The sequence below is a fragment of the Hoplias malabaricus genome, chromosome 11, assembly GCF_029633855.1.
Source record: "Hoplias malabaricus isolate fHopMal1 chromosome 11, fHopMal1.hap1, whole genome shotgun sequence".
Classification (NCBI taxonomy): Eukaryota; Metazoa; Chordata; class Actinopteri; order Characiformes; family Erythrinidae; genus Hoplias; species Hoplias malabaricus.
The window spans coordinates 24,624,638-24,646,209 of NC_089810.1; the positions used below are offsets into that span (position 1 = coordinate 24,624,638).

The 21,572-nt window shown below is 38.6% G+C and overlaps 1 protein-coding gene across 4 annotated transcripts in view; it reads left to right on the forward strand.

The window, feature by feature from the left end:
- Positions 1 to 21,572, forward strand: part of LOC136709365 (protein unc-13 homolog C-like) — a 245,897-nt gene that overhangs the window by 130,725 nt on the left and 93,600 nt on the right. For all 4 annotated transcript variants that reach the window (XM_066684518.1, XM_066684520.1, XM_066684519.1 and 1 more), the window contains one exon: positions 17,961 to 18,087. In XM_066684518.1, the coding sequence (XP_066540615.1) occupies positions 17,961 to 18,087 (127 nt within the window). The remainder of the gene's footprint in view (positions 1 to 17,960; positions 18,088 to 21,572) is intronic.

Below are 21,572 nucleotides of genomic sequence, written 5' to 3' on the forward strand. Positions count from 1 at the left end.
TTCGCAAATTTGTTTTCCGAAAAATTATTTGAAACCTCTCTTTATACTGTGGCTTTAGATAATTGGCGAAATATATATTCCCTACAGTAATCACAAAAATGCATTATTGATATTTCCCTGGATTACGTTTGTGTTTATGTGTAATGATGTCAGAGTGAATGACTTTGTTTTGCTTGTTTTGTGGCAACCGAACGTTTATTCACTGGCATGAAAATAACATTACTATTCTGTGTGTGCGTGTATGTGTGTGCGCGTATGTGTGTTAGGCCTAATGAAGTCGTGAATGTGCTCTGTGCCGTGAGCAGTTGGTAGTGGAGTTGTTGAGGAAACAGATGAGGCCAATTTTAGTCAGAGAGGACATCACTGTGCCTTTATTGCAGTGACGTTGGATAAATACAAAGGAAGTCCACATGGCACAGGAAAACTGTGCGTGTGTGTGTACAGTACAGTACAGTAAGGTCTCCATGGGTTGCAGATGACATGTTTTGTAAAGTAGCTGCCGTATTCAGTATTTATTTATTACTCCAACACACAACTCAAATAAAGACTATGAGATTTAAATTTATTGTTTTTTCAACATATTTAGTCCTCATTTAGATGTTAATATTTAAGTAAAATAAGTATAGATCCTTGACATATTTATCCACATCATGTTTGTAAACAGAGCTCTGTTCATCTATGTCACTAAAGACGAGTGCGTACCTCATTCCACGTATTGCCATACTCCCAACATAGTGCATATGACAAATAATACAATTAATAATACTGAACCCAGACTATAATTAGAAGCTAATTAGACAGGGAAATGTGAACCTTATAGGTCACAAAAATTATATTCTACATACAATGCACTTCATGAGTGCAGAAAATGTTCTTTTATCTGCCTTACAGAGGTTGTAGAGAGATACTTGGGATTCAGACTAGGAGAACTACTTTGTTGAATTTTAAGACAAATCACAGAAATAATTCAGGCTGTCATGATGAACCATTATATTTCAAGAATGTGTTCCACTCTCAGAGTGCATGGACAGTGGAGTCAGATTATTTACTCTGTAAACAGAGTGGAAAATGAGACATAAACTGTGGCCTGTGCTTGTAGTCTCTTAAACACTAAAACATTACATGATTACTGAAGCTTGAATATGATCTTTGTATGAATATCTGTTGAAAAGAGCAGCGAAATTCATTGGAGTCTGATGTTCTAACATTTTTCCATTAGATGCCATGATGAAAATGCTAATATGGTTAATGGAGGATAACCGACTTATTTTACCTCATTGTGCATCACCGTGGGATCCATCCCATCTCATCCCTCCCCCCTACGCAAACAGGCATTGGGCCCCTGTGCTTCTGAGTGTTGTCAGACTCTCTTTAATACAAGGAGAGGTACTGTGAGAAAATATGATTTAAAGGACAGGTAGCATATCAGAGAGGTGGTCATAATATTTTTGCTCATTATTGTAGCTTAAGACCAGATTTAAAACTAATCAATCTCTTCCTTGTGTGTTTTTTTAATACACATATCATAGAAAAGCTCCATTCTCCTTCTAGTAAAATATGTAAACAGTGTTAAAATGTCAAAACATCCTGCTCTGCTCACACATAGTCTATGTTTGAAAACTAGGTTTTGAATTCATCATGGCTATGATATCACAAACATTGTTAAACTGAAATGTAATAAGTGGCCTATGGGGGGAAATATGTAAAAAGTACACTATAAAATATGAACATGACACTTTTAAAGGGCACGCGCTTGGTTGTAGAGTGTTAATAAATTTAAATATCTTAACTTAAATATACTGGGCTCTGCAGTGTACAAAGAAGTGTGTGTATGTGTGTGTGTGTGTGTGTGTGTGTGTGTGTGTGTGTGTGTGAGTGTGAGTGAGTGAGAGAGAGAGGTGTTCCCCAAAGGGGGAATCTACAACAAGGCCATTCATAGCCATGCCACTTGAACATGAGTCACCTACCTGTGCCTCAGGGGGGAGTAGCGCCCCCCTGTGGCCAGCTGTGTGTGGGCCAGGCCCTGTTAGCATTTGGAACAGAATGACAGCGAGATGCACGCTCCCGTTAACAAATTCTCCCACAGCCTCGTCCTGTGAGTCATGCTCTCATTCTCTTTCTCTCTCTCTCTCTCTCTCTCTCTCTCTCTCTCTCGCTCTCACTCTCACACACACTTACACTCACACATTCTGAGACACACAGTGCTGTAACTCAAGCTCTGCTGAGGAGGACATTAACATACAACGGCATTTCCACTCGCTCTGAGGGATTTTCCCTAAATCAGGAAAGACATGGCAACCTAAAACGTAAAACTTGCTGTAGTGTTACACTGTGCTCACTGCCATCCACTTTATCAGAAGCTTTAATTTGTACCTTCCAAACAGAGAGGCGCAGTTTGTAAGGGTTGATTAATATAAATAAACATGACTTTAGAATATGAGACATTAATTTGAGTGTGGGTGTGTTCATATTTAAGACCTGCCTACTTTACTTTACAAACATACACTATTCTACTGGTCACTTACCTCATAGGTTAATGCTATCTGACTTTGTAAGAGGTGCCACCAAATATAGCATCGTTGTCCAAAGAAAAATATGTATCTCCAAAATTGTAACATTGTAGGAAAGGAGAAAATCTTAACTTTTAAAGTCAATGTAAAGAGTTTTTTCTTCCAAGTAAATTTGGAGCATTTCTATTGGTCCATTCATCATGAAATATTCACACAGTCCTGTGTTCAAATAACTGTTTTATTAAAGAATTGTCAATTTTTTTGGACAGTGACAAAATTCCAATGTTGCAAAAATAAACCTAAATATGATAGTCACAAAGCTTCATGAAAAATGCAGCTCTTACAGGTTCAAGATTAAAGTCAGAGATTTTAGCGAATAAAATATGAATATTTTGAGAATAATTCAGAATATTCTGAAATTCTCTCACAGCATCTAAAACTTCTAAATGAGAGATTTAGTCAGTAATTTCCATCTGAAACATTTGCCCACTATTGGCAAAGCAGGACGGTGGGATTGTGTTGTGAGTGGACACAGCAGATGCAGCCAAAAACACTTTTCATTCATTTTACATACATTCCCAGTCAGCAGTCCCTAATGAGGCCCCATTGGTGGAACATGGCCCTAGGCTCTGTGTGTTTTAGTGGGACCCTGGTGGGCTGCCTATAGTGGGTTTTCCTCATGATAGGTAGATATTGTCTAATGTTGGGTTGCTTATGTCAGCCACATGTTTAACTTATCCCAGCCCTGTCACTGTCCCTGGAGAGCATCTTTGTATGAAGCCAACATTTAACCCATGGATTAAACTTTCTGGTACTCAGCTGGACTGCATAAATGAGCCCCACATGTTTGTGTTGTCTGGGTTAGGCATGGAGAAGTCCAGTAGACAAAAGCTGCTCTGTGCTTAGAAACTGAGACTAAAGCATGGACAACACAGACAGTGCCTTGATAATATAATGCAACTTTGTTAGTTTGTTTCTATAGAGTAGATTCCCTTAGGAAAACTATGGCTTTTCTAAATTATAAGAAGGATTATGAGAAGAGGATCCTAGGAGCGATGGTCTGGACTCTGTGACCCAGCTCAGTGACTACATCTCAGATGTGTGTAGAGTTAGTGATGTCTCCTTTGGCTGCGTCCATGGTTTTTTTTAATGCCCACAACCCTGGAAGTCACACCCCCCCTGGACATTCTAGGTCTGTGTGTGTGTGTGTGTGTGTGTGTGTGTGTGTGTGTGTGTGTGTTTGTAGCCTGTGAGTTTAAATGAGAAACACATTGTGACAGTCTCTTCATCTTCACACATTGCTGATGTCTTCTCACCGTGATGTTCTATTTCTTACAGACAAATGCACACATCATTAAAAGTCATCTACTTTTTCCATTTACAGGGAACTTCAATAATTCACAGACTCTTCTTTCAGTAAAAAAGAACAGTCTCAAGTATTAACATATCGACTGTAGACATGCTGAGGCTTCTTATACAGAGATATTTGGATGAAGGCTCTGTCTGTGCTGGTTGACATCAGAGATGTAACTATGCTTATGCTTTACTTTGGGGATCTGAGGTCAATCTATGGTTCTGCTTTGATATGGAGTGTTTTCATGACTGTTTTTACAGTTTTGGACATTTGAGAGGTACTTACCCATGCTTCTGAGATTTGTTTCGAGATTTAAGATGTGTGAATGCTAGCAGTCTCGAGAATGTGAATACTTTTTGAGGATGGAGTTGTGTCCGTGTGTCCAGCTTTGATATTTCAAAATGTTGTCAGGCTTCTGATATTTTGATATTTTGACCAAAAACAGGAAGATAACATACCACAGATTAACTTTAAGGACAAATGTATCATTTTTTGCATAACATTTTAGGTTTCAACCAACTGTACACTCTAAAGCTCTGTGCTGCTGTCACTCAGTCTTTTTAAACTCTTAGACTCTGACCACCCTCTCTAAGTCTGCAGCTGTTTTATTTGATTCTTTTTAACAGTTTATATGATTCTGGCCTGTTTTTATTTAATTGTTTAGTTTTGTTTTAGATTTTCTTATTTTTTTTATTTATTCTGCCTGTCATATAATATAATATTATTTAAATGTGTCATTATTGGTTCAGCAAATATTCCAGGAACATCAAATCACTGGCATGTTTGCAATAATTTTTATAAAAAGAAATTATCTTTATTTTTATATCACTGTGCCTCTCTATATTCTTTGATTATATTTTTTATGCTAAAAATGTAGATTTTGAGACTTTGCCCAGGTTGCTGTTCATGTCACCAAACAGGTGCAGCGGTGTTTCAGATTTTATTATTGATATGAAGCCTGATCTGATGCAGACCATTTGACCTCTGCTGGATGTTTAACATTATTTTCCAGATTTTGGCTGAGACACAGAATGAGACACTGACAACAGTGCAAAGCTCCTCTCCTCTGTGTCTACTGCTAAGGAGAGAGAGAGAGGGGGAAAAGAGAGAGAGAGAGAGAGAGAGAGAGAGAGAGAGAGAGAGAGAGAGAGAGAGAGAGAGAGAGTACACTGTAAAGCTGGTCCTGAGTGAGTCAGACATTTGGGAGTAAATGTGCTGTTATGGGATCAGGTCCGCTTTACCCTGAGAGTTGTTTTAATCAGAACACAGGTGTGAAGGTGAAAGCTGATCCCAGATCAGTGCTACTAGTCCCTGGAGGCTGGTAAATATTCTCCTCCTCCTGACACGCAGGTCAGGGAAGTCTCAGCAGATCTGCTCTGGCAGTTTGACTCAGAGGTTGATACTGATGACTGTAGACTGCTTCTCACTGCCTGCAAAAAGTCTGCGGACCTTGCTTTTGAAATGTTTTAATTTTAAGTGGCATTTTTTTCATTGATTATATTTAACATAGCATAGTGCTGGGTGATGAGCACAAATCATTATCACGAGTAATTAATTTTACCACGATTAAGGAACGATTATTTTGTTTTTGTATGTTTGACCCTCATACTTCAGTGATGAGGCTTGTACTGTAAATATGCTCCAGTATACATTTTTTCTAATGTTGCTGGGAGTGACAGAATCATATGCATACAGTGGGGACATAACAAAATAAAAAAACAGTTAATATTATTGATATAGACACAATTGATGATTAGAAGTTCTGATAGTCAATTTTGATTAGTTTTCGATTAATTGCCCAGCCGTAACATAGCATATTAAAAGGCCCGTATTGTGTGTTTTTCCCTGAGGTTTCCCTTACAATGTCCTTGGTCAGTGACCATATCCAGAGCAGCTTTTGAAGTTAAATGTGTTGGGTTTATGGAACTTATTATTATTATTATTACTATTTACATGAGTAAAGTGTGTCACATGGAGTTCAACCAAGCAGCATATTTGAGTAATTTTCAAAGAGCACATATATTCCATTGCAGTTTGTAGCTGTAAATGTCTGTTGTAAATGGAAACTGAATTTCTTGTTTTCTTGTTTGTGAATTTGTTGTAGTATTTGTCTTCTTGGAGACAGGCAATCATTCAGAAGGGGAAAAAAGTCCTTTACAGGGCTGGACGTGTCGATAGGCTTTAGTGTCCCACAGAGGGGACAGTAGTAAAGCTGTGTGCTGGATATCGGCCAGTCATTAGAGTCTTGGACGCATCGTGGTCACCAGAGATTTCAGGATTTATAAGGTGTTTTCTTACAGCTAATGAATTCAGCAACACCTGCAACATTAGAAAGGGAAACAGAAAGAAAGATATCCATGGTTTGCTGTCATGGTTTTTTTTTTGCATAAGCACCATGTTGGGGACTGATTTTCAGAGTGCAGTACTATGTAAACAGATGGGAAAGACAGATTAATGATCTCATACACAGCTCCTCTTCTTGGAAGATGGAGAGTCTTACAACAAACCAAAGCAAAGAAACTCACCACCTCTTCGGCAGGGGCATAAAGGTTCCCACAGCATTTTGTTCATAAGAGCTAATGGAAAACTGTTAGCACATAAGACTGTTATGCATTTCTCTGCCCTTCTGTCCGAATCTGAGTGAGTTATTCATACACAAGCTTCAGCAATTGTCCTATTTCACTCGTGTTTTGTTTTAGCGTGAAAGAGACTACCGATCCTCTTTTGGCTCATTCCCTGCCCCCTATGCTCTGAGAGAACAAATTATTTGAGGAAAATCTCCAAAAAAACATGTTATCGTAAACCCATCAAAAAATTCAGTTCCCAAATTACAGTTCCCAATAGAGACCGTGCTTTACAATTTCACCAGCTATATTGTGGGTCTGAGTTGTAGTACTAAAAAATCAACCAGGTACCAAGCAGCGAGTAGAGTCTGTGCCATGCAGTTCCAATAAAGGAGGAGGTAAAGGTGGACGTAGGTGGATAATTAGTTAGTTGTGGAAGGAGTTAATGGCAATTGCTGTGCTCTCTGGTTTGTTTACGTTCAGAAGCACTGTGTCTTTTAAGGTGGAACAGTATGTTTGAGGGTAAACATGACTGTTGTTTGTATGTGGCTGAAATTTAGCTTGTCTGTAATTTTTATTCACAAAAATATATATTTTTTGTCACAAAAAAAATTTTTTTTGAAAATTACCCATCTATGGAGCTGGGATCAATCTCAGTTCAGGCTTTTCAATGTTTTGCAGGTCTCTTCGCTGTGTAAACACCTCCAGATGCTGCTTATTTGCCCTAAGCTGAGAGAGAGAGAGAGAGAGAGAGAGAGAGAGAGACAGAGAGAGAAAGCCTGGCGTACCATACAAGGACCCTTCTTTTTTTCACCCATTTACTAACACTGGGTCTTCTTAATTACACATTACACCTTTTGCGAGCACATAAAAAGACAGGAGAGCTAACAAATAGTGAGGAAGCATCATCTGAATTTTATAAAAAGTGCCTTTAAGTTTTATTATTAAAAAACTAATAATAATTACATTTCCATTGAAAACTACAGCAGGAAAGATAACAGTAAGAAATTATGATATATATTAATATATTCATGTAGAGTTTATTCCAAGCAGTTTGTTTCTAAGTCTGTTTATATTGTTTCATTTATCATTACATTTTCACACCATGTAATAGATAGCTGGTATTTTTCATTTTTGTCACAATATGGAAACCAATTAAAACAGAGATACAGTGTTGGTAGCCTTTACCTGGTTAGTTGCTTGCCTCTGAAAAACAGACAAGGAAACAATCCTGGCTTCTTTAGGTGCCAGTAAACATGGTCCTAACTTTAGCAAACGGGTTAAACGATTTGATAGTTTGGAGAGTACTCTGTTATCTCTCTCTCGGTGTGTGCGCGTGTGTGTGTGCGCTCGTGTGTGTGTGTGTGTGTGTGTGTGTGTGTGTGCGTGCATGTGTATGAGTGTGTGAGGCACGTGTGTGGATTTATTAATTCTAATCAAAATAAACGGTGGCCACACAGGACAAGTGAGTGCTCAATCCCCTCTGCCCAGCGGGATTGTGGGGCATGATTAGAGTGGGTCGTCTTGGGAGTATGTCCCACTGAGACAGAGACTTTATTTTAAACACTGTTCTGTGACCAGTGTTTTATATGAAAGTGCATCCTCAGGCCCAGGTATCTTCACACTCATTAACCTCAGCTTCAGTCTATTACTCCTGTCTGGAGTCACCCAAAACCTGTGTGTTGTCACTGTCCACCAGCAGATGAAAACACCAGCTGCCTTTACCTTGCTCTGTATTATCCAGAAAACAGAAATTACAAATTCTACTTCAGTGTTTTCGTTTTTATTCATTTTTATTTATTATATAGTTTTGTTAAAAAACAGCGACGACAACAACGACAATAAATTTGCATGTATCTGCAAATGTAGCCTTTCAAAAATGATTGAATAAATGAAGGGTCCAAAACTGTTTAGAAGTAAACCCTGAACATTTATCAATGTGGTCTGAAACAGAACGGAGAGAACAATGGAAACATTTTGAAAGATTCTTTTAAACAATTTTTTTAAACATGGTTCTCTATTGAATTTTAGAAAGCAGGATTTAATTTGTGACCTCAGATCCTTCACAAGACCTATCAGAGTTATGTTTATGCCACTCACGTGAATAAAATAAAAATAAACTGCCTTCAGCACAGGATCTCAGTACAATGTCCCAGAGACACATTTTTCACACAGTTCCACAGGCTCTGGACCCACCGCGACCCTGAATTGGATAAGCGGTTACAGATAATGAATGAATGAATGAATGAAAAAGTTTTGAAAATGTTTAGTCAGTGTTTTTCCTGACTAATACAAATACCAAAACATAATTTTAAGAATTATAAAAAGATAATTATAATGTTGTTCACAAGGGCTCTTATAAAATAATATATATTTTTAGAGGAAAATGTAAAAAAAAAATCTCCTGGAAAAAAGATTTTATGAAATATGATTTTATCATATTCATATTACTCATCATAAGACATCTTGTACATGTTTTTAGCCCTTGGCTCTGTTTCACTGAGGTGAAAAGAGGCTGAGAAAGTGCCTAATCAATTTGTAACGTCATCAATTTGCATCATGTGCTACAGAACACAATCAGTCCGAACATTACCACAGGGAGGCTGCGACTGGTAGAAAGGAATCACATGACATTATTTTGGCCTGCGAGATTACCAAGTCTCAAATTGAAGTAGCCTCAGAGGGACATGCATGAAATAGAAGTTTAAAATGAAAGCAGCAGCTCCTTTGCCCATTTTTAATTTCTTTTCCTCTGTCTGGGTGTAATCGATAACGCCATCTTTCAGCAACTCCAAGTACCTCAGGAGAGACGGCTGTAATCAGAGGCTGAGTTCCATTTACAGAGTGCTTTATACGAGCTGCTCAGAGCAGATGAGATATTGCTGAAGTCTCCTGTGTTTCCCTCCACAGGTAGCAGACACATTACAGCACAAAATGAGCTTTCATTTTTCAGCACATAAAAACGCCACATTGCTCAAAGAAGTGTTTGACCAGAAACAAACTTTCTTGTGAGAAGTGCTAACTTTATCTGATTTTGGTTAAATGTTTCTTTTAACAGTATAATGTCTTATGTCAAGTATGGTGTGTTATTTTTAGATACTTGAAGGCAACTTTGTTAGAGGGTGGCATGGTGGCACAGCAGGTAGTGTCGCTGTCACACAGCTCCAGGGATCTGGGATTGTGGGTTTGAGTACCACTCTGGGTGACTGTCTGTGAGGAGTTTGGTGTGTTCTCCCCGTGTCTGCGTGGGTTTCCTCCGGGTGCTCCGGTTTCCTCCCACAGTCCAAAAACACACATTGGTAGTTGGATTGGCGACTCACAAGTGTCCATAGGTGTGAGTGAATGTGTTAGTTTGTGTCACCCTGAAATGGTTAAGCAGTTACAGACAATGAATGAATGAATGAATTAATTAATTAACTTTATTAGAAACACCTCCCTTACTTCTGCATAGTTAGTGAATGTGTCTTATGTATTGGTCTCCTAGCCTGTTTCTGACCACAGAGCATTTAAACCATATGTTTAATTGAAAATATTGCAAAGACAAAGGGTTTGTCCTAAAACCTAGTGAGCTGTCTACATAGATTGCATTTTATGTAGGCTGTCCGAATTCTTAGAAACTTTAAATATGCCACCTACTGAGGCATTAAACCATTTTTTTTACCATCTAAGGCAATCCTATGAGGCAACACAACCATAACTCCAAGCTATTTCGCTCATATTTTAGGGCAGAATTATTGTAATCATGATAAAACAGGAACAGCAGGAATTGGGTAATGCTAGAAAAACAAGTTAGGTTAATTAGCAACAGGTCAGTGAGATGATTGGGTTTCAATCACAGAGAGTCTTTTAGAAGTGAAAGACTAAAACTGTTCAATAATGTTTTTCAACTTAATATAATAAAGAACTTGGGAATTTTGTCATCTACAGTACAACACCAGCATCAGCTGGCTGTGATCTTTGGGCCCTAATGTGGCACTAAATTAAGAGACATACAGACTGTGGTGGAGATTACTGCAGAGGCTCAGAAACACTTTCTAAAACCTCTGTATGTGAACACAGTTTGTTGGAGGTGGAGACCCTGAGCTGTTGAGCGTGTGTCCTCAGTTCCCAAATGCTAACAGAGTGTTGTTAAAGAGGTGATGCAATACAGCAGTAAACATGCCCCCATACCAGGTTTTTGAGAACATGTTGTTGGCATCAAATTCAAAATAGGCAAATATTTGTCAAAAAACATTGAACTTTCCCAAGTTCAGTAGTTACAATGTTGTGCGTGTATGTTTATATTTAATTTAAATAGTACATCATTGGATTTAGTTTTTATTTTCATTCTGCACAGTGTTCCATGTTTTTTGGAAATGTGGTTTGTACATAGTGAACCCTTTAAATTTGCAATAGAGTGAACACACTTTACTGGAATGGAGAAATGCACTTCAAGGCCAAACAGAAAAGGGGAAACACAGAGAACAAGAACATTTTCTGAATAAGGCCTGATTGACAGCTACTCTGTCGGTAACAGCGTGAATGTGGAGTCTACAAATGTCACAAATAAGCAATTTCTTGGTTATTTGCATTGCTTTCTGAAATCTTCTGTATTTTTATATCAAATAAATGACAGTGAATATAGGCACAGAAGCCTGTCAGAGAAGGTTATGGATAATGTATTGTGCTCAAAACTAAAGAAAGAAATGCCAAAAAAAAAAAAAAAAAAAAAAAAAAAATCAGTACTCTGCCAGAAATGCAAAGTGTTCAACTCATCCTCCATTGACACACGCACACTCACTGGGAGACGTGATCATTATCACCCTTATCTTGTCCCCAAGGAATGCACACCCTCACACACACTTACAGGAATCTGTTACTATGCCAGTGAGGAATTTTTAAAATACACGATCAAGTAAGAAAGTGCATTTTCTCAAGATTTTTTTTCTTGAGCAGTTCATAGGCTATTGCTACAGGGTCATTAGTGTGAAACAGCCACTGAGCAAAAACAGTTTCATACTACAAATACATTACAGTTGTTGCCATGGTATTTGCCATAGTTGCTTTGTTGTTTCTAGGTCTGTTGCTAAAGTGTTTCTGGTGGTTACTAAGGTTCTCCAAGTGGTTGCTGTTGAGGGTGCCAGGTTTTTTTCAGATGGCTACTAAGATGTCCCAGGTGTTGCTTAGTGTCTGCTGTAGAACATGAAAATGTTCTTTGGTGGGTGCTATTGTCCCAGCTGGTTGCTTAGGTGTTGCCAAGTGCTTTCTATTGTAACTCATCTGGTTGATTGTGTGTTAATAATGCATTTGTATTGTACTGTATTGTGACCTAAGACGTCTACACAAATTTTTGTACCCCTGTGCTTCATTTCTATGGGAAAATTCTGTTAAAATGGCTAAATGGCTCATATGCAGTCACTCTATGCCAGATATTAAAAAAAATAATAATTAATGAAAAAAAAAAACCCCGTGTCTGAATTCTGAATTGCTCTACACTCCACAACCATAATAAAAGTGGCCAAGGTGGGGTTTTTTTGTGCTGAGTATGAATGAATGTTATTGCATTGGTAGATGCTAAAATTAATGATATATAGACTATCTCTTTTGTCCATTCCATTTATTTTTCAATATTTTCTGTACAAAGAGATTATTAAAATGGTTCTGTATAACTTTGGGGTTTTGGAGACCTGTCTCTCGTGGTGTGTAACTGCAGCAACTTGTGGAAAACACTTTTTACATGGGTTGTGCTTCCAAAACCTTCAACAATGGACTTAATCTGATGATTGAGGACAAATTTATTTCTTCAAAATAATACATTCTAATACTTTTCTAAAGTGACTTCACATTCATCTAAACTTGGCAAAGTCAGTAGTTTATCAGCAGTCAATCAAAACATTTCTCAGTGAACTTTTGGAAATCCTGCTTATGGTTTAACAAGACATTGTCCATGCTTTAAAATAATGACCCTTATAATGCGACACCTTTACTACTCTAGCTTATCAATTACCTCCAGCTTACCCACCTGTTCTGAATCTAAGAGGATTGGGGTTTTGAGGGTTTGACATCTGTTGTTCTTTTGTGGATTTAATCACATACAATTCAGAGATGTTTGGACGAGAAATAGTTATGCGATTGGTGTGTGTAACATCTATAGACTCGCCTGTCTTTCTTTTCTCTCTCAGTCCATGCTAGCAGGGACGTGAGCTTCTTTATAAACACTTGTTTACGCCATGCCGTGCTCTCTTGGGATGGTGTGAACCTGTCTTGTAAAATGTGCAGAAAGTCTGCATCTCCTTTCTGCCTGGAGAGACCCGGGGTCAAACCTCATGGGAAATATACACATCCAAACTGCACGTCAAACCAAGACTTCCATCGATGCCTTTACTCCCTGGATAGCTGTCGGAGAGAGTTCTGTTTGTCAGTGTGATATGTCTGTTTCCTATATGGAATAGTGTGCCTCCTGTGACCTTCAGAACTACATGGAATTGCACTGAAATTGCCTGAATTGTATCATGAGTGTCATAGAATCTAGGAGATTTGCTTGATGCTCAGAGTTTTGTGAAAGAATGCCTTTAAGGGGTATAAAAATTCAACTGGTATTGTACAAAATTGCAGTTTTTTAAACTTAGTTATTAAATCGTATGTACCTGGAAAAATGAATGCAGTGTTTTTAACAAAGGTGGGGTTGTATCCTAAAAACAATGCTGTACCTGTAAGGGAATATTTAGTGTGAACACACATTTTTTATTTTTAAGAGGGTTATTTTACAAGGGCTTTTTTAGTCGCTTGGGTAACTATCTTGCCAGTGATTTACAAATAATCTGTAATACTTGAAGTGTGCCTCAGAAAAATCTCCAATACAAGGGCTATATAGCTCTAACCCTTTGCCCTACCCCTCCTTCCCAACAAGAATTGAGACACCCTACCCCTAAGCAAAACAGAGGGATAGAGCTCTCTATACTTTTTCTCAGTGGATAGCAAGCTTTAAATCTGGGAGTTCAGATCTATGTTTTGTACTGCCACTTACAAAATGTGGAGTATAATTTGAGGATATTTACTCTAGAATCATGATGTGCTTTTCAGATTTTTCAGTTATTGCATCTCAAATATTTCAAAGCTTTCTCTATTTCTTGACAATGTAATAGGATAACAAAGATAGCTTATTTCCAGTAATGCTGTCTTAAATATATAGATGTGTGTAAATAAAGAAGCCGCTCAGATAGAACAGTATTGTTTTAGTGATTCAAATCAAAATACGTTTTAATAAAGGTCCAACACCTTGATGCCTCTGTCTAGAAGATCTTTGTTGTCTGTGGGGTGCAGAAGAACAGTTGTCGTTCTCTGAGTTCTTAGCCAAGGTTTCAAGTCAGTGATAGCTTTTCTGGCTCTCCTGTGGGCACATCTGTTCCTGTAGGGGCATATGGGGACACAGCATAATGGATGGGCCATGGACAGTCCTCAGCAGGGTCTTCGCTGCATGCACTCACTGAGGCACATCTTCAGTACATCCCATACACAGATTGATGAAGAGTGGGAATTCAGTCTGTGGCTACGCTTTGCCACACTTTGTCCTTGTTGATGAGCCGTTCACTGAAGGCACTACAGCGATATCAGATTTGCAGCCTGTTACACTAGGGGCTACCCATGGTTTGAATAATTTACTTCAGGGTTCGTGGGTATTGTGAGTGGGTGGGAAGCTCTGTAGGCATACCACCTCCGCTCCCCTCTCCGTAACACAGAAGCCGCTTGGCGTAAGCAGCCGCCTCCCACACACGCCACACTGGAGCTTCCTCTCCACACTGAGCCCAGTGATCAAAGTGGCACGGTGTCACAGCGAATCACACTCCACTCTCAACACTGTGACCCAACAGAGGTGTGCAGTACATTACTGAGGCACAGGATACAAGACGTACCACAAACACATTTGATTAGTCTCAAAATACTTGATAAATGTGTAAATTATACTCCACCAATGAGACACAAATCACAAATATGTTTCACTATTCACAAATAAATATATCCCAGTCTGTGTCTCACAGTCTGCAATTTGTTCAAATTCGTATCATTCATGATAACATTGTCATAATTTTTAAAACAATATAAAAAAATCAATATCGTGACAATCGTGATATTCTTACTTGTTTACGTAATGACAGCAGATATTCTGTGTTTGTTTTGTTATTTACTGTGAAGTTTTAAAATTACTTTTTGTATAATTGTTTACATTTTGCTGTTAATAAGCACATACAATTTCTGCACTTTGTTGGGTGGTAGATTTATATGCTACATTATTGTTTTATACAAAATCAGAATCTTGGTAAGTTACAGTTGACAAAATAAGCAAATGTTTACAGATTTTTTTTAATGTTTGTTACATTTGCAGTAAAATAAAACTTAATAAATATGACCATGTAATACTATTGATATATATTCAATACATTTATTTTATTATCATTAATATTAGTATAACAATGATTTCTCAATTCACCCAAATCCACTCCCAAATGCAGCTGTCCATTCACAAATGCAGGCCAAAAAACTACAGCTAAATGGCAGAGTTAGTTTTTGGAGGTGTGGGGCCACCTGAAATGAGAAGCCATTACATTCTAGCTTCTGTGTTTACCTCAGAATTTAAGGTGGAATTGGAAGTTTCTAACATAATGCAGAAAAAGCAGCTGAATAGCATTGTTGAAGGCTGTTGATGTCCTAAATTACACTGTGTTAAAGTCTAGTGGTACTTCCCTGATTTTGCTACAGACATGCAGAAGAGCACCGTGCTTTTTTGTGCATTCTGATATTGTATCAGGCTTTTGAAGGGTTGTCCCTTTTGTAGGGGCAGGTTTTAACAACTACTCACTGTATCTCATGTCCAAGGAATAAGATAACACTTGAAAATATGGGGTAGGCGCAAAATTAAGAAATGTGTTTCACATTTGTCTCTTTGATTGGGGAAGACAGAGAATCCCAAAACTAAAAGCTGGTAGTGAATTATAATAAAAATTGCACAAGTTGAATCATGCATAGAAGCTCACATGTTGCAATTGGGTTGTGGTGATATGCTTCGGTTCTGGTCGGTGAGTTAGTGGCCAAAGCCTTTTAAGTAATTTCAAATATAAGTGCTTACCAGCATATAGTACTTCCCCACAATAAAGCAACAATGTAAGCACTTTGTTTTCCTGCTTCTGTTGCTGTGATTGTGTTATGCGTTGGGAGGCGCTGCAGTAGTTAGTCACTTGTTTTAATAATTCATACTGCCTTGTCTTATAAGCAGGCTTTATTAATATTTTCTCTGTTCACCATAGTGGAACACTGGACATTATGTACAGCCTCCGGTCCCGAGGCAGTGCAGACAAATGTACACTTCACTCAGAGCTAATGAGCTGAAGACTTTCCAAGAACATTAGTTCTAAAATTGGACTAATTCTGCAGCCTGTGAAATTTTAGATGTGGAATTATCTTTAGAATTTATGTAAAATTGGCTTCCTCCAGGCAAATTTTCTTCTTACCAGAGAATGAGTAATTAAATATATTTAAAACATTAAATCAGATTGGAAATCAATGTCAGTCAAAACGGATGATTTGGATAGGGTGGAGCTTATGATATGGACATTTCCACACTCAAATAATTGAAGTTATGTAATAACAATTTCGGGAGTAGGACCACATCAGAACTCCTCCCCTCAGCCGTATATACCCTGCGTAATTCAAAATCTCACTTCCACCTCAACCTCTTTTTTTGTATGAATCAATCTAGTGGGTGGGTTGGCTCCATATGACTTCCAATGCCACCCTGAACTCCTCCCCAGAGACTTCTCAGTTCACCTCCCCTTTTTAGCCTTTACAGACATGGTCCCTACTAGTAAACTGGGCTTTTTGTATCTATTATTTTTTAACTTTACATCCATTAATTCATCCATCCACTGACATTTTATCTTCTCTTATTCTGCTATTCCATCTGCTCTCTCTCACTCTCTCTCCCTCTCTCTGACCTGTCATATTGTATCTGAGTCTTGCCTCTGTTGGCCTCAGCAACTGAGGGTGGAGGCGGTCAAAAACCTGGGGGTCTACGGGGCACACAGAGTTAGCAGTGACAAACCCTCAGGGGTTAGCAGCCATAGACTCACAGGGGTAGCAAGCCATTAGCTTGTACAAATCTGGCTTTAAGGTTTGAGTCAAGTTCTCAAGGCGCACATAAAGCTCCAGCTAAGCTTCTTAGTTTTGGTCATTATGGAAAATCTGGACCTGCTGACCTTAAGTGTGGTGTGTATTTGTCATGGAAACAGATGTTGAGTCAACACTCCCCACCCAAAAAAAATAAAAATAAAATAGAAAAGATTTCTGCAATATCTCTAACATGGCTTTCACAGTGGTTTAATATGAAATACACCATTTGTCTTAGAAAGCTTTTTTTTTTTTTTTAAATTGGATTGTGTAATGGAATGCCCTCGGATTTTCATTGGTTTCTGTGTGCATTTTTTTAGAACTTTGTTGTTTGGTAATGTGTGATTTGTTTGGGTTTTTCTCCTTGAACAGCTCTGAAATGTTATGTCGGGTGTTTGCTAGACAAAAAAAACCATGTTGAATCACATTAAAATCACCTGTTCTGTGCATGTACACATTATTGTAAGGACATGGAGCTCCTATGAACCCAAAACGGTGAAATAAGACCACCAAACAGATATTGTAAAATGGAACAAAACAAGCCATTCTGATTTTGTGTTGCATCTTCTACAGAATGCAGATAATTTAGAATTCTCCTGCCTCTTTGTCGGGCATGTTTATGTGGAAAAACCAGGTCTAACAGAGCAGAACAAACAAAATAATTGTGGAGAAATGTGGAGAAATTGATTTAATACTGAGAAAGTGTACAGAGAAGAAAGAGAAAATGGCTAAACACCAGAGCTTCTGCTCTTCTCTCCTCACTTCTCGACTGTCGCGCTGAACTGAGCTGTGGTTCACTCTCATTTTAAGGAACAGCTGCTGAAACTGGATGTTCTGGACAGGGCTGTTTAAACAAGGTGTGAACGATGCTGTGGTGTTTGTTTCTTATGGTATTTCGACCATAGCATGTCCCCAGAGCTATGTAAAATAGCTATGCAATGTCTTCTTTAAAGACTTTTATTAAATAAAGGCAAGCAGATTGTGGCTGATGCTTTTTAAATCCTATTACTTTTACTTTTACTCCTCATTAGAAACATTATCATATTAAGTGCCTTTACGCCAATAAAGCATGACATAAAGCATAAGGTGAGGATCTACAGTGTGAAGATCAGCAGTTTCAGTTCAAATTAGCATAAAGGTTATAATAAGTCATCAACTGTGGCTTAGTGGGTTTGCATTAGACTCAAATGCTAACACCATGCTTTCGTATGGCCTGATTTTCCTGTTTTTATTTATTTATTTATCTATTTATTTATTTATTTTGCTATATCATTATATATTATTAAAAGCATCTGAAGCAGAATTGCTCTGAAACATGAAAATACAGTGTTTCTGTCCTTGTGTTACTGTTAATGGACTTGTTTTTTTTTCTGTTTGTTTATCTCCTCACAGAACATGAAAAACATCGGCTGTGCAAGAGCACGGAGTACATGAATCTGCATTTCAAAGTCAAATGGTTCTACAACGAGTATGTGAGAGATCTGCCTGCCTTCAAGGGAACGCCGCCCGAATATTCACTGTACGTATCTATTAGTGATGAGGAGAGTTGTGTAGCAGTGGACACACATCATAGGTCTTAATATTTGTAGAAACCTGCTTATCATGGGAAGCTTCCCACTGTCGCAGTGAAGATATCAATTTGAAATGTAATTCTTTGTTCAAAGTTTAGTGCCTACTTTGCACACAATGCTCCTCTCTCTCTTTCTCTCTCACTCACTCACTCACACACACACACACACACACACACACACACACACACAAACTGTCTAATCCATTATTGTTGATATTATGCAAGGGTTATGAGAGCTCTTACGAGAGAGTTACACAGGAATTGTGCGAAAGCTCTGATGGGAGTTGTGCAACAGCTGTGCGAGAGCTATAAGAGAGTTAGGGGAGCACTGTCAGAGAGTAATGACAGCTACAAGAGAGCAACGCAAAGGCAGGTGACTATGAGGACAGACGGACACACCTGTCACTCACACAAACCTTCAGTGAAATTGATTTTCCTGCAGTTTATTAACATTATCTTCATCCACGCACTCCTGACTTCTCGCAGTTTGAAAGAAAGAGAGGGGACAGGAAAACTTGTAGCCCACTTTCACTTATTGAATTGTCAGGGCTTATTTTACATGTAACATATTTGATATCTGCCAGAAAAAGACACATTTTCAACTCAACACTTACATGCACTTGCATGTAAGTGTAAGACAACAGGATGTTAGCAGCAGATTTTTTAAGTACTCTAAGATGTGAGAGGATTATTGTGATGCAGATGCAAGGTTGGGACTCCATGGACCTGACTTGTTTTTCCAGCACACAACAATGAACTCTTTTCTACTGTATGGAACCTACTCAACTCTGCTTGGCTTGGCTTAGCTTTTTTTGCTTTTCCACTAGGTAAATCTGGTACCTGGTCCCTGAAAGCCAGTAGTTTTTTAGTCCCTGCTCACACCAAGTTTGACGCGTACTAGTACTAAACATGACATGTACATTTTGCAGAGACCTGACTGGCCAGAGAGATTGGCAGTCCTCAAAACCGGCGGGGACATCCATGACTGACGTGCCCTTGATCAAAGGCACTGAACCCACAACTGCTCCCCAGGTGCTGGGGATGACTGCCCCCCGCACTGGGTGTGTGGTCACAGCCCCTAGTGTGTGTTCACTGCCACAGATGCCAAATAAGTGCACGTTGTATTATATACACTGACTAGTCATTGGAACGGTGGCTGATTAAAAAAAGAAAGAAAAAAAGTCCAGCAAGAGCTGGTCGTGCAACAACAAAAAAACTTTCTGTGAACTGGGAAATGGAGTCATGTTCAGTCCAACAAACTAAAAACAACACTTGAATACATGAAGGGTAAACAGTGCCTAAGGTTACTGCTGCCATTGTTGTGGTTTTCAAAGCCCGCAGTTGCCATTAGAGATGGGGTTTTGCGACCTCACCAGCTACATTTCTCGGGCAAGCTGTGGTAGTGGAAAAGCGACCAGGGAAAAGCACACTCAGCCATGCTATGTTGAGCCGATACCGTGCAGTTTAAATGCACCTATAGATGCTTGATCAGATTGTGGTCTGGGGAATGTGGTGGCCATGTCAATACCTTAAACTTTTTGTCATATCCTTTAAACCATTCCTGAACTTTGTTTGCAGTGTGACATGGTGCATTATCCTACTGAAAGAGACCATGGTCATTAGGGACCAGGTACCATCTAATTTCCAGGTCGGCATCACAAATGTATCCTGTTTGTCCACATGATAGAAAAGAGAATATGATTTGTGACTCAGTCTAGGTCTTCCATTGCTCTCAGGGCCATGTTTTGATGGCCACGTAGGTGTTGTCAGCAATCAGCTTGGGGACTCAGATCTGTCTGCAGCTACGCAGCTCCATATACTTTTCTATCAGAACCAGCATTACATTTTTCAGCAGTGCGTGACCCTCTGTGCATTTGGATCAGACAGTATAGTCTTAGTTTACTCCCTTTGTTCATCAGCAAGCCCTAGGCCCAGCCCCCATGACCCTGTTTTTCAGTTCACCTGTTGTCCTTCCTTGGACCAGAGGCTGTACTAATACCTGCATAATGGGAACACCCCACAGCACCTGCTATTGTAGAGATGCTCAGTTGTTAAGTCATCAGAATTTGGTTCAGATGCTTATGCTCGCTCATTTTTTTTCTTGCTTCCTTTCAAGTTCCCTTGCTGTAAAATATAACACACACCTTGTCAGACAATGAATCTTGTTGCCTGTAAGTAAGTAGCAATGTATAATAACAATAATATGCCTTTAGGTAGACTTTTGTAACAAAAAGAAATATTTTGTGCACACACACAAACACACACACACACCCACACACACACACACACACATGGCTGACTTTAGCATTCTTTTTAGCATTTTTTTTCTTTTTTCCGCATGTATTTTTGTCCCAATGTCCCAACATTAATTTTGTTCCAACCAAACCCATTCTTACCCATAATTATTCACCTTCAGAAAGAAAAAATACACACAAAAAAAGAGGAACCTCTGCCTCCAGCTACAAAGGAAAAGAAGCCAAATAAGCAGCACACAGATATGTCAACTAGGTTCTTTGTAAAGAAGCAGTAATGAGGAAGAAAGGATAGTGTGACCATATCCGGACACTTTAAGCACAGTGAATTCACCCAGGCATTCATGTTGTAGCCTTCCAGACATTACGATGGAGTATTCATTTAAAAGTATACTGTTAGAAAAGTAGGGCAAAAGTTGTTTTACTGGCATATGATTGCTCATTTCATCAAACCATTGTTTCAAACTTGAAGCCATTATCTTGACTGATCTAAATTGAGTAGCTGATTAATGATGTATAATATAAATGTTTAAGTGCAACCACATGCAGTTATTTTAAATAAAAGTTTAAATATTGACTAATTAAAAGTTAGATCTGATCCTTAAAGTTGAATGTCAAAAATGACAATAGAACATGTCTTTTATATTGTTTTAAGAACCAAGGCCACTATTCTATGCACAAACTGAAAATACTTTTTATATTTTTCTAAGTAGTCGCTTTCAGTGTGTATTTTTTTTTTCTTTTTTCAGACATAACCTTCATATCTTTTAAATAGGGCCATATATTGCATGCTATTATTTATTATTTCTTCTAATGGACTGGATTCTACATTTTTCTATAATTACATTGTCTTCCACTGTAAGAAGTTAATTCCCAATATTTTCAGTGCAGTTGCAATCCTTCTCTCTCTCTCTCTCTCTCTCTCTCACACACACACACACATTCTCTCTCACATGCATGCGCACACAAACACATGCGCACGCACACACACACACAGACACGTTCAATCTCCTCCCTCTAACTGCTGCACAATATGCTTAGCTTATCAGGCGGGTCAATTTTAATAGGAACCTTTCTGGTCTGATTTATAGCTGGACGTATGGCCAGGGAAGGGCTTTTAATGAGAAACGACTTGCTGTCATCATACGTAAACTCTGCGCTCATACTCACGGATTTATGAAG